Genomic DNA, 12,539 nt, shown 5'->3' with positions numbered 1-12,539 from the left:
GTCTAGCAGTAGTCAACACATTATCTACTTCCAACACCCGGTATCCCTCTACTTCGCATTCTAGAATAATCAAGTGCGTGGTACTTGTTAAGAGCGAGCTATCCGATCATTTGTCCATTTTTGTCCATATTTGCTCATTTTTTCCATGTGGTACCCTATATTCTGAGGATGGACAAAAACGAATGGACAAAAATGGACAAAACAAACATGATCCCCTTAAGGTTTTGAAAGGTTTTGGTGTATGTCCCCTTAAGAGCGGACTATCCGTTCATTTGTTAGGAACCATGATCATAACAATGAACTCGAGATGATAGGCTTCATATTTACCACTACTCATGTGCGACACAACTACCAGTATTGTACGCTCACTATTTATACGGTTATTTAACATCTACATTGACTAGTCCCCGTGCAGCTAAAACCTTAAGTTACCATGACGACTAAAGAAAGTAAACATACTAAGTCTCCAATGGACATGCCCATTAAAGACCACATCACTTTCCATCTTCATTACATCGCACACCAAAAAAAATTTGCTTATTAGGTGATACAACTAACATTAAAGTGTCCCGCTAAAAGTAAAATAACCTAAAGTAACAACTATGGCTCCTCTCAGCTTCTTAACCCGGAAATCTTGTGAACGCGGAACATTTCCCTTGCTCGTTCTTTCATTACGTATATTGATCAACTTATTCAACTGGAAATTTGGTGAGAATTTTTTTGAAGTGAGACCTTCGAGTCTATATTTTATTTCTTCAACGTTTTTAGGACAAACTTTTAAAATCGTTACCTTTCTTTAATAACGGAGGATGAAACCATACGGGTATATGCCTCACAGAATGGCCAAAAAAAAGGAAGGTCTCTCAAAATCACAAAACACACTTTATTCCAGTTTTTATCTCATAAGAAGCTAAGTTGACACTCATATTTTTCTTCCCGGGGGTTGATTTAATCTCATAACCATTTTTTCTTTGAAGAAAATTGGCCGGAAAATCTTCCTCTAAAAATACATGCCTCACAGAATGGCCAAATCTGAATTTCTATAATTTTTTGATGGAGATACTTTTTAAATTTCTATCACCACACGTTGTTAGAAAACCTATTAAGGAATGGGGTAATAACCTAAAACTCACGAAAAAACTGAGCTGTGAAAAATTATTTCACAAAAAAGAAAAAATGCCTCACAAAATGGCCAAAAAAAATGAAAACAAGAAAATTTTATTTTTCTAAAACGTTTGGCTCTTGTTTCAGGCATGCTGCTGGTATTAATATGCCTTGTTAACACCCCCATGGCCCATATAGGTTAAATTTATTAGAACTGAATAAAAAGGGCATAATTTCCTACACCAAAAATGGCCATTTTGTGTGGCGTTGTTCATATTTCCTGATTTCATGATTTATAACCTTCATTCGGCTGTAAAAACACTCCATCTGGGGTGTTATTGTATGATAAATAGCTTGTGAATACTTTAGACTTATTGTTTCATTGAATAAAAGGAGTTTTAAATTTTGGCCATTTTGTGAGGCATATTTTGGACATTTTGTGAGGCGTTTAGCCATTTTAGCATTTTTTTTCTTCCTATATTGAACAATGTTCGTTTTGTTTGATGAATACTATTCTTTAAACATCTTCTGTCATACTGGTGCCAGAAGTTCTCACCAAAATGCAAACTTAGTTCAAAAATTTGAAAACAAATTTTGTGAGGCATATTTTGGCCATTTTGTGAGGCGTGTAGCCATTTTAGCATTTTTTTCTTCCTATATTGAACAATGTTCGTTTTGTTTGATGAATACTATTCTTTGAACATCTTCTGTCATACTGGTGCCAGAAGTTCTCACCAAAATGTAAACTTAGTTCAAAAATTTGAAAACAAATTTTCAGTGCTCAAAATTTCTACATAAACAGTCATATTTATGCCAGAAAATGTGGTCCTAGTTAATGATTTCACCACAGGAAGTGTTGCCAGAAGACTTTTGTTTCATATGGTATCCACAAAACCTACCAGTCTTATATAAAAAATTTTACAAAAACATTTACAAATTTGGCCATTCTGTGAGGCTAGCCATTCTGTGAGGCATTTACCCGTACCAAGTTAAAATTCCCTAGAAATAAGCAATTTAAGCATTAACAACTTCCCCAACTTTTGTCTATTAGAACACGCCACTCAACACTAGTTATTATATTATTATTAATATCATATTAAATTATATTACATACAATGTTGTTCCGGACCGGACTGCTGAGAACAATGCTGACAATGTTCTAGTCTCTTGCGAATTTTAACGTTTGTGTCGGAAGTTTCCTGTTTATGTTCCGTCATGTTTTGATTACTGCAACAGCAGGAACTAGTTTAAGATAGCAGCTGTGTTAGAACTTATACAGGGTGAGTTGAAAATAGTGTATAATAATAGACAATTGTCTTACTCGTTATCAACATGTCCTAGCTAATAAAGGACGATGGGTTGAGCAAAATATTAATTATTAAGTATTTTTATTGTTTTATTATAATATTTTTATATTTTCATTACCTAAATATGCAAAAATTAAGTGGAAATTTCATTTGTCAAAAAAATTAGAGCCATTTAAATTTTACACACTATTTTCAACTCACCCTGTAATACTAAGTAGTCGGATAAGTACGTACGCTACGTATTTCTCATCTTAGAGTAGTAATAGTTAATACTTAATAGCACTATGCTTACAGTATGCACTGAAGGGGTATCCTAGGAAGTTTCTTGGACTTTTAACAGGTACCCCTCCTCATTTAACCCTCAATTAAGTTTTCTGAGTCGACCGAGGAGATCGCATAGATCCAATGGATCCTTAGCTACTACCTATACTAGGTGACACTGGGATTCAAACCCTGAAACTTCTGCGCAGAAGGCGGATGCTCTAACCACTAGGCCACCTAGCCCTCGAGTAGTACGATTCTACTCTCATTTTTATTACTTCCTTGACCTCCTCAAGTTTAGATTGACGTTTCATTTTCCATGAATATTGTATTAATATGTTTATGCGCACGAATATATAGCTTCTTTGAGCTCATTAATAACCAATATCATTAGTTTGAGTTTACAATTTAGTGCAATGTTAGAGTCACGGACTGTAGGGGGTTGCAACATGACCATGATCACTCGGTTTAGCATCTATACTCAATACTCATTAGTCATTACTGGCTCTGAGCATATTTCGTATATATACGAAATTGCATTGTTGGGGTATATATATATATACCCCAACAATGCAATGCAATGGTTGGTAGAAATTATCGTGTTTATTCCAACACCATACTATCCAAATCGTTAGAAATGGTGATCAACATTTCCCCTGACCCCCTCCGAGTTAAACTCATTGATACACGAACATTTACCCATAAGATAAAATAACAAAAGCATTACTAAACAAACATTTGCCTATTTGATAAAATAACAAACGCATTGCTAAACAAACATTTGGCTATTAGATAACATACCAAATGATAAGAAAATACTCATTTAAAAACTCCTGATATCTTGCTGAAAACGCCATCAGGTTTGCTTCTATCGCTCCCTAACTCAGGATCATCCCGTAAGACCCCATCATCAGAATCTTCTTCACCCATAGCACGAGCACCTCTGTAACAAAACCAAACTATCAACAGTTCACACACCTGGAATACTGTGAAGAAGGAAAAGCTAATCATCATGTCCACGGTACCACCGAACTCAGCTATAAAGTTGAATATCTCGTACGCTTTCTCTTGTTCCATCTCAGTCACCTTGATGTCTTCATAATATATGTGTATCCTAGCATAGTTTTCTTCAGCGAATGTGAACTTCTTTTCCTTCGCCTCATCTTCAATAGACACCAAATCTTTCAACAGTAAATCCCAGTATTTTTCCGTTGGCGGGAACTTTCCCTGCTTCAGGGACCAGTCGTACTGCAGAAAAGAGCAGGGTTCCGGACATGTACTCTCGTTCGTTTTAACGATCTTAGCTAGCACCAGGGAATTACAGAGTGACTGAGTAGCAAAACCACACTCCTCGCTGGTGTCAACTTCCTCATCTGCGTGTTCCTTTTGTAGCTCGTACCAGTAGTTCATGTAAGAGGTGAGGTTTAACTCGGTGAGCCTGTCTTTTAGATACCATGGAACACAATTACATTCCTCAACTGCTAATCTTAGATTTTCTTCTTGGATGCACTCCCGGACTGTCTTAGCGATTTGTGGAACAAATTCGCTTGTTACGTTTTCACAGGAACCGTATTTTGGTGGGAGCCTGTTTACCTTGGTTTTGGAGAGGCTTATAAAGGTTTCTGTACCAGGAGAAACTAAAATTCCACCTGCATCGGTAAGAACAGTTTCATAGGGACTTCTGAGATAGACCATGAAGCCTCTAGTTTTAGTTGATGGTAAGTAGTCGCTTACTCGAGCGTTCAGATCGATTGTTAGACCTCCCTCCGGGCCGCCGAGAACTTGAACCATTGATTGATTATCATTTAAAGCGATGCATTTGCCAAATTGATGAGATTGAACATCCTTGCCTACAGATTTTGTGCCGTTATCGTGTTCAACGGTTTCAACATCAAGTTTTTGCCAGACTCCCGCGAATTTGATGTGGAAATGTTGATCACCGTCTCCTAGATGGGGGAAATTGTGTCAAATAATCGTTAATTCATATAATACCATTATAATGTAATATATTGGTAATCTAAAGTGTAAAGTATCCGTATAGTGGACTGATTTGAATTTGGCATGTGGCCAGCCATAGATTCTCAGATACAGAATACATTTCTGCTCATTAAATTGTAAAGCTAGCCACCTGTAACAGTATTATCTGATCCACTTCAGTCTCTAACTGTGAATCAAATAAGCGATGAAAAACTTTAACAATTTTAATTATTTTCTCAATCTAAATGATCATACCTAGAAGAAAGGATGCCGGCTCAAATTGATAATCCTCAAATATGTTGACATCATTACCGTCTTTATCTTTCCACTTGGCATCAAGATTATTCACCCAACTTTTGTCAATGTACTCTAAAATGCTGCCTTTCCCATTGAAATTATCTATTTTCACCAAAAGATCTCCCAGATTGCTAGTTAAAGTTGCATTAGTGATCTCCGTCTGAAAGTCCGTGTAGTTTATAAAGTTAGTGCTGCAAACCGTTATGGCAGGAAGTGGTACAGTCTTCTCCCACTTTACTGAAATCTTGTTAAAGGAGTTATACTCCAAATACTCCTTCATCAGCCGGTATATCAAGTAGACGGTAGTGCCCAGTAGGGCGAAGGTAAGGATCAGCCAGATTATTTTGCACCATTTTGGACGACCTTTTTGGATTAATGCCTGGTAATAGTCCGATGTTAGGTCTCTGTGTGTGTAGAAGTTTGGTTTCTTGCTCGATGATTTACTCTTTGAAGTGGAACTGGGCATATTTGTTCGAATGGCAGTTCTACAAAATCGCACTGAAGTCTTCGAGTAATGGTAAACGGATCACAAAAAGGATACAACTGATGCCTCAAAACGATAATGTCTAGCTTGCTTATTTGCAGCGTATACAATTTCCGTTATGAAATTTGTGTAAACAGATGGAGTTCCGAGAAGCTTACTTTTTATCGGAATTAGGTATATACCTCACCTAACATACGGATCAGACTGAAAAAGCAAAATTAATTGTGATTTCAGATTGAAACACATTGAATTCAGAGCATCACTCTGGAATCTGGCTGTTCTCAGTGTTCATACATAAATTTTAGCATGAAACCATTAGCTCTCCAACAAAGGACATCCACTAAAGCGTGTTGGGATCGTTTTTGAGAATTAGGTCCGAACCATGTCAAGGTAATGAATTGAGGAGAGGGACTGCCAGGCAATGAGGAGGGAGGGGGGGGGGGGGGTGCCAGGCAATGCCCACTGTGGTTGCCAGGCAATGTTCACTGTGCCAGGCAATGCCTACTGTAGTTTCCGGGAATCTCAGTTATGCCCATTTATTGCCATATCTCTAACTCTGGTGCTTTATTTTGAAAGGGAGAAATCCTTCAAAAACCCTCGTTTTATGTTTGGATAAAAATGCCTTTATTTAGAGAAATTACTCGTTTATGTAAGTAACACAGCGCTGAATGAGTAATTATGTGTCGTATACGTAATACGACTATCAGATCAAAGATTCACCTTTGTCCACGAAGTATCATTCGTTGATTTCTTTTTGTTTGGATTATTCACTTAAATGGTCACTGATTGCTTTGTGATATTGGACTAACCATCATCATCAAAATATGGTGTTGGTATGTTCCTACCTGTAAAACACTGTATTACTCACACAGTTTCAATTCCGGCCTTCTATGCGGAAATATTCATCCTTCACAAAGATTACAAGGTTTATAGCGACTTAATCAGATTATAATAGCAATTTTATAAGATTATACAATTTACCAATGAATTCAATTTAATTAGGTAATAATTGGCATTTCACACACTGTACGATTTATCATAGTGACATTGATAGTGGATAGCTTTAGGGTTCATTTGCGTTCCATCGTCTACAATCTACATTCTACCCACGAATATTGTATTTCTGTTTTGTATCGTATATAACTTCTGTTCCTTTGCTTTTTAGGTTCAGCAAAAAGGTTTTTGTGACCTCGCCACGCATCTCTATTATTTTGTTACATTTTATGTAAAATCCGGATTGGAGTATTATTTATGAGTCGCATTGTTGTAATGTATTCTGTGTAAAATTATCTTTATCCCGGTTGTTGCGACACGTGAAAATGCTCTTATTAGGGAAAGGAGTTTACTCGACGTTTCAATGTAACTACATCGTATTCATGATCTAAAAACAAGTGTTAAAAATTCAAAACGTAAAAAACATATATCTGAGGCAAAATTTGTGTACATTAATTTATTTGTAATTAATCAACTTTATCCAAAAATTCGATACAAAAAAAAGTCATAACAAAATTCATAACAAAATTAGTTTATACGACGACAAACTTTTATAGTAAATACTGTACATTCCTAAAACTACTACTAAATATACTACACATGATACATTTTAATGATTCCCCAATGCATCCTTCATAAAGATTTAAATAAGGTTAATAGTGATTTGATAAAATTATAATAGCAATTTTATAACAAATAAAATGTGCCAATAAATTTAATGTAATTAGGTTAAAGAATTCGCATACTTATTTGCGTTCCATTCTACTCACAAATTTTTGTATTTCTGTCCTTAACAGTTTGAAACTTCTATTTCTTTTTAGGTTTGGCAAACATTTTTTAAAACAATCAGTTTTCGAATCACTTAGCGTTGGTTTGCGATAGTTTTATTCAATAAGTAAATTATAATAAAACGATACTCAGCAGAGAGGCTCCTTCGTTTAGCCTTATACTTTAATTGAAACTGTAACTTTATTCTAATTAAAGTCAGCCATTTACTAGCATGAACGTTCTAGAATGAACATTTAGAGAGCACGAGAATAATTCTGTAACTTTGTCTCTTTACTATTAGAGAGGGCATATTTGCCATTACGTCAGCATGATTTTCTCACATTTAATGGTTCCTCAATTACGTGGAAATACTCGTCCGTCACAAAGATTACAGGGTTGATAACGATTAAGTTATCTCTCTCTTTCTCTCTGATTAAGTTAATCATTAACTTTCCTCCTTTCCCGTCATTAACCTGACGGTCATTAGCTATTTTACAAGTATCATTACTTTCCAGCTCCGAGTTTGTCCTTACATATCATCATTGTACTCAATCGTATGTGTAATATATCGATAGTTTTTTATTTGCTGAAATCTGATTAAGGTTTGTTCGGAATTCAGTTAACTTCATGAACAAGTTTACTGGGTCAATCTCATACACTTTAACTTAGTACAGAACACGTACTGTCCCAGCTATACGGAACCTGAATTTCTGTGCTTTATTTTTTGATTATTTACTCATGCTTGCCAAGATGTAACTCCCGGATATTCAAGATTAGCGAATTGACCTCCGTAAATTGAACCTTTTTGTTGCTCCCTCTCCTGAAATAGAATATTAACATTATAGATTGTTAACATTACTAATGCCTTATATAGAATTCTGTATCGTTTTAAATACTTTTATTAGTTTTCAAAATGTCATCAGAATCAGGTGGCCTCGCCCTTCTTGTGCGTCAAAATGACGTAGTCAAATTCTCTTCAACTTCTGTAATTTTACTGTATATAGAAGGTTTGTTCATATTGAAATGGTAGACAACAAATTATATATTCTGCAATGGTTCTGTAATCTGTATCCCTTGCAAGGGATTAGCCAAGGTATTATCCAAGGCCTTGGCTAACGTTTATTTTTAGTATCTCTGTCTTTATGCCATTTTCGTGAATAGTTTTTAATTTTTACCTCCGCCATTTATCGGTATTTGTTTTATTTCTCTCACAATATTTGTTTCCTCTTTTGACAGTTCTGAGGAAAGTTATTGTTTTAGTCACTGCACTTACTGTGGGTTCATTAGGCCATAAATACGACCCAATTCGTGTTGGTTGTGAATACAATGAAACTCTCAATATACCGTGACCATTCCTTTCTGTAGAAATAATAAGATATATATTATTTATACAGTAAAATACTCCATACCCTGATTTTACTATATCTCTCATTTTCATTTCACCCGAGACACACGCTACAGACAGTTTTACCTGTACTTCTTCAATTTGTGATGTTCTTAACAATATGTAAAGCGATTAGCCATTTTCATACGATGTAGATTATAGTTTTACGTAATTGTACGTAACGGATTGCACATATCATTGTTTCACCCCACAGGTAACTTAATGGCGTATTCCACCCCCGGATCCTACACTGTTGGTCTACCTACTCTTCCTTCTTTAACCTATCAAACAACTACCCCGTTCCAACTGACCACAACTGTAAACTCCTCAAATGTGAACACCACTGATCTTGCTAATCTTAGATTCATACCATCATCTGAAAATGAAACATTTCATGTCGGCCTATGCAACACTACAATCGCCGCTATTTCAACGTACGACGAAACTTTCACCACCCCTGAACACGTGATATTTACGACATATCTCGTGATCATCATTGTTGTGGGCCTCTCTGCTAACTCCTTCGTGGTCTACGCCAGCCTCAAATACGCCTCATTTAACCTGGACAAGGTTACAATAATGTTTCTCCGACACCTGGCCGTCACTGATCTGCTCATGGTCATCTTCACTGGGATACCCATGGTATACGTTCACATGACCAGACCTCAAGGTAACCCTTTTGAGAGAGTTGACTGGTTGTGCACCGTGTTGGGATACTTGTACGAGATCCTGGTTCATTCCCACATCATGTTTTACCTGGTTATAGCCGCGCACAGGTTCGTGAGATGTGTCTTCCCTTTTAGACTGCAGACAATGTCCATGAACCAGGGTCGCTGTTGCTGTGCCTTGATTTGGATAGTTGGAATCCTCCTCTTCGCTACATCTCCCTGGATATTCCACTGGGCCGGGAGATCAGACTTTGAGCGTGACTACCACGTGACGTTCTCAATGGGAATGGCAATGTGTGGGACAGCCACTCAGAACAAAGTATGGTGGTGGTTTAATATCTGCTACACTATAATCCTCATGTTTCTCATCATGATTCTCAACCTGGCCACGCTCTGCTTCTCCGCTTACATCAACGGAAAAGCCAACATCAAGTCCCGGCACGTGACTCAAGCGAGGGTTACTGTATCCACCATGTCACTTTGCGCTTTACTCTCCAACTTCTGGGCTCCTTATCTATTTGTTAGGATGGTAATGGGGGATGTATCTATTACTGATGACTCATTCGGAATGAAAACTTTATCTCATCTTCCCGTGATAACAGCCTTAGTTAACCCTCTCATATACACTATTGTGAATAGGAGGTTTAAGAAATTCCTCATAAAGGAATTCAGTCGAACGAGGCGTGGTATGATGCGGTCTTCCGAGATGAGAGCGATGAAACGGCGAGCTGTAAGCTTTAAAGATAGAGGACAACATATCTACTCTGGAGTGAGACACAGCATTGCCGGTTTGGGTATTAATAGTAACCAGCTGGTGATATTACAGAACAAGAATGCAAGGAGACATACGGCAACCACTGAAATTCATAACTCAAATGTTAAGTTAAACTTAAGTTCAGTTCCTGATAAGTAATAACTAGCTGATAAGCATAGAATTTTTAGATGCTCTTTTAGATTTGGAGTGATTAGATATAGATACTTATTATTCGGAAGTAGTTAATAATATTGATCAGCCTGAAAATATGTATTTTTTGCCAGATAATTAACATGTTGGTCATTGGTATTTACGGTCTCATAACCAAATTTGGTTTGAACATTCAGATTATGGGTTAATTCTGTTAAATGATTATTTGGTATAACATTTAATTAAAATAAATGTAGTCGTATATAGAGTATCAGATTGTGCCAAATGCTTATTTTCATTTTTTGTTTTGATGTTTTTTGTTTCTTATTGATATCGCAGATATCAACGTTTTGTGTAGCTCTAGTGTATTTGACTTATTTGGTTTAAAATAATCTTTTTGTAAATATTTTGCGGTTAAATTAGTTTATTTCTTGCCACGAGCAACAAATCAATAATGCCTTATTCATTTTCCGGTCGTCAATATTTAATCAACATTTACGATGTTACAACTGAAAATATTCCAATGTCTTTCTTGCAATGAATTGCACCATCCATTTACATTCGCCCTGGTTCAGTGGTTCTGTTAAACGTGAGACAATAAAGTATCCTGCACCACCAGTGACATGGTTTACTCTGAATAACTACTCCTTTCACTGTCTAGGAGAATTGATTTCATTTTCTAAGAGGCCGCCACAAATAAACTTTGGCTAGCCTAAATCCTAAACTAATAAAGTGTGACTAGCCTCAATCATACTCAAAGCCCATGTTCTCAGATCTTAATCATCTGAATAAGGTTTAAATCTGTTTGTTTACAAACTACAGACCGACCAATTAGGATATAACTGTTCAGATCCGACATCTAATCCTTTTTGAACATGCGGCTAGCCATTCAGAAATATGTTATATTATTCCTTCCGATGTTTTGAATCTTATTAATCAATTGCAAATCGACTGAAATCACCATAAATAATAGTCCTACCGCTAAACCATCCCAAATTTAATCTAGCAATGGGTTAATTAATAATTACTTTACTTTTCCAGGAGACAGAAGAACTATCGATAATGTGTTAGGGGCAGTAGCTAGAATGATGAAGACCAACCCTGGTTCTCTTCCGCTCGATACTATCTTCCCTACTTTCGTCAAGGTTGGTTAAAATCTTTTTCTAATTATCAAGTGGAGTATGATACCAGGAGAATAAGATACTGATCGAAAATATACAGAAAGCATGAGCAATTGGTAACTTTACATTTTCTAAGAAATTTCATGATACTTGATGGTTTATTTGCATATTATTTGCATATTATTTACATTAATTCCGCTCAGTGGTTACCCCTGCAAGAGGACTACGAAGAGAACATCACTGTTTACTCATCTATCTACGGCTTACTGTCATCTAACTGTCAGGTAGGAACAGTGTAATTAGTAATTACACTGATTACTAATTACTAAATGTTTCGTTGAAGGAGACCAATTAGTTTTGAACATACTATATTGTTTATGCCTTGAATTCCTTGATCGAATGTTAAACAGTTGAATTGAGTTTTAATTTTGAGAATGAACTTTTTATTAGCTGACTATGCAGTAGTTTCTTTCATTCAAATTTCTGATTGTTTCCGATTTCTGAATAGAATCAGTGAAGAAACAATCAGAAATTTTGATGAAAGAAACATCAAATCATGCTAACAACTAACTTTTTATATTTCCAGGTAGCGATAGAGCAGTTACCTACACTTATACCGCTAATGATAACACAGCTGACCAATAAGAAAGTGGACGATGAAACAAAGGCTAAACTCACTGAAATTCTACAAGGTGCGTTCTTAATCTTATCTACATTCAGGAAGGAAATTTAACGAAATTTCTTAAACGAAAATTTTTTCAAATCGTTCCTCCAAGTAGAGATGAGTTCTATAGGTACTGAAACATTTTATAGGTACTGAAACAAGTTCCTCCAAGTAAAGATGAGTTCTATAGGTACTGTAACATTGAACTAAATCTCAGGTGTAACAAGTCAATACCAAGATCTCACTCTGAAGTCTATCACATCAGACCAGGCTGAAATACTGAAACAAGCTCTAGCTCATGTCAATGGATCATAAAATTGCCATTAAATATCTAGGTTAAATGTTGTGATTTATTGGGCAAAAACATTTCAAAACTATTTAAAAATAGGCTTTATTCACTGAGCATTTAGATAGTATACTTTAAAGTTTTATTTGAATCTTTTTAAAATTCTGTTTTAGGATGTTTTTGTCATCTTTTTAATATTTGAGTTTCGTTTGGTGGCACAACTGTGATAACTTATTTGTAGAAGTGTTGCTTTTCATTTTTCTATCAATTCTCATGTCTAACTTATTTTATGGTTATTACAAATTAACTCGTATTGTGGGT

At 35.9% G+C, this 12,539-nt stretch overlaps 2 protein-coding genes across 4 annotated transcripts in view; one reads left to right on the top strand and one right to left on the bottom strand.

Annotated features, from left to right (window-relative positions):
• The window catches only part of LOC134814486 (importin-4-like), a 145,041-nt gene extending 132,555 nt beyond the window's left edge, over window positions 1-12,486 (top strand). For 2 of the 3 annotated variants that reach the window (XM_063822615.1, XM_063822614.1), the window contains 4 exons: window positions 11,189-11,292; window positions 11,472-11,552; window positions 11,855-11,960; window positions 12,150-12,486. In XM_063822615.1, the coding sequence (XP_063678685.1) occupies window positions 11,189-11,292; window positions 11,472-11,552; window positions 11,855-11,960; window positions 12,150-12,247 (389 nt within the window). In that variant the 3' untranslated portion in view covers window positions 12,248-12,486. Of the gene's footprint in view, window positions 1-11,188; window positions 11,293-11,471; window positions 11,553-11,854; window positions 12,082-12,122 lie in introns of all 3 variants that reach the window. The other variant, XR_010160173.1, reaches the window with a different exon arrangement.
• LOC134814306 (acid-sensing ion channel 1A-like) lies at window positions 3,492-5,412 on the bottom strand. The gene is made up of 2 exons (XM_063822402.1): window positions 4,905-5,412; window positions 3,492-4,618 (listed from the first exon to the last, which is right to left on the bottom strand). Exons 1-2 carry the CDS (start codon window positions 5,410-5,412, stop codon window positions 3,492-3,494), a joined length of 1,635 nt encoding a protein of 544 aa, XP_063678472.1.
• Window positions 12,487-12,539: the final 53 nt, after the last annotated feature.

This window comes from Bolinopsis microptera, chromosome 4 (genome assembly GCF_026151205.1).
Source record: "Bolinopsis microptera isolate Bmic1 chromosome 4, MBARI_Bmic_1.0, whole genome shotgun sequence".
Taxonomy (NCBI): domain Eukaryota; kingdom Metazoa; phylum Ctenophora; class Tentaculata; order Lobata; family Bolinopsidae; genus Bolinopsis; species Bolinopsis microptera.
This window is presented reverse-complemented; position numbering and strand designations above follow the sequence as displayed.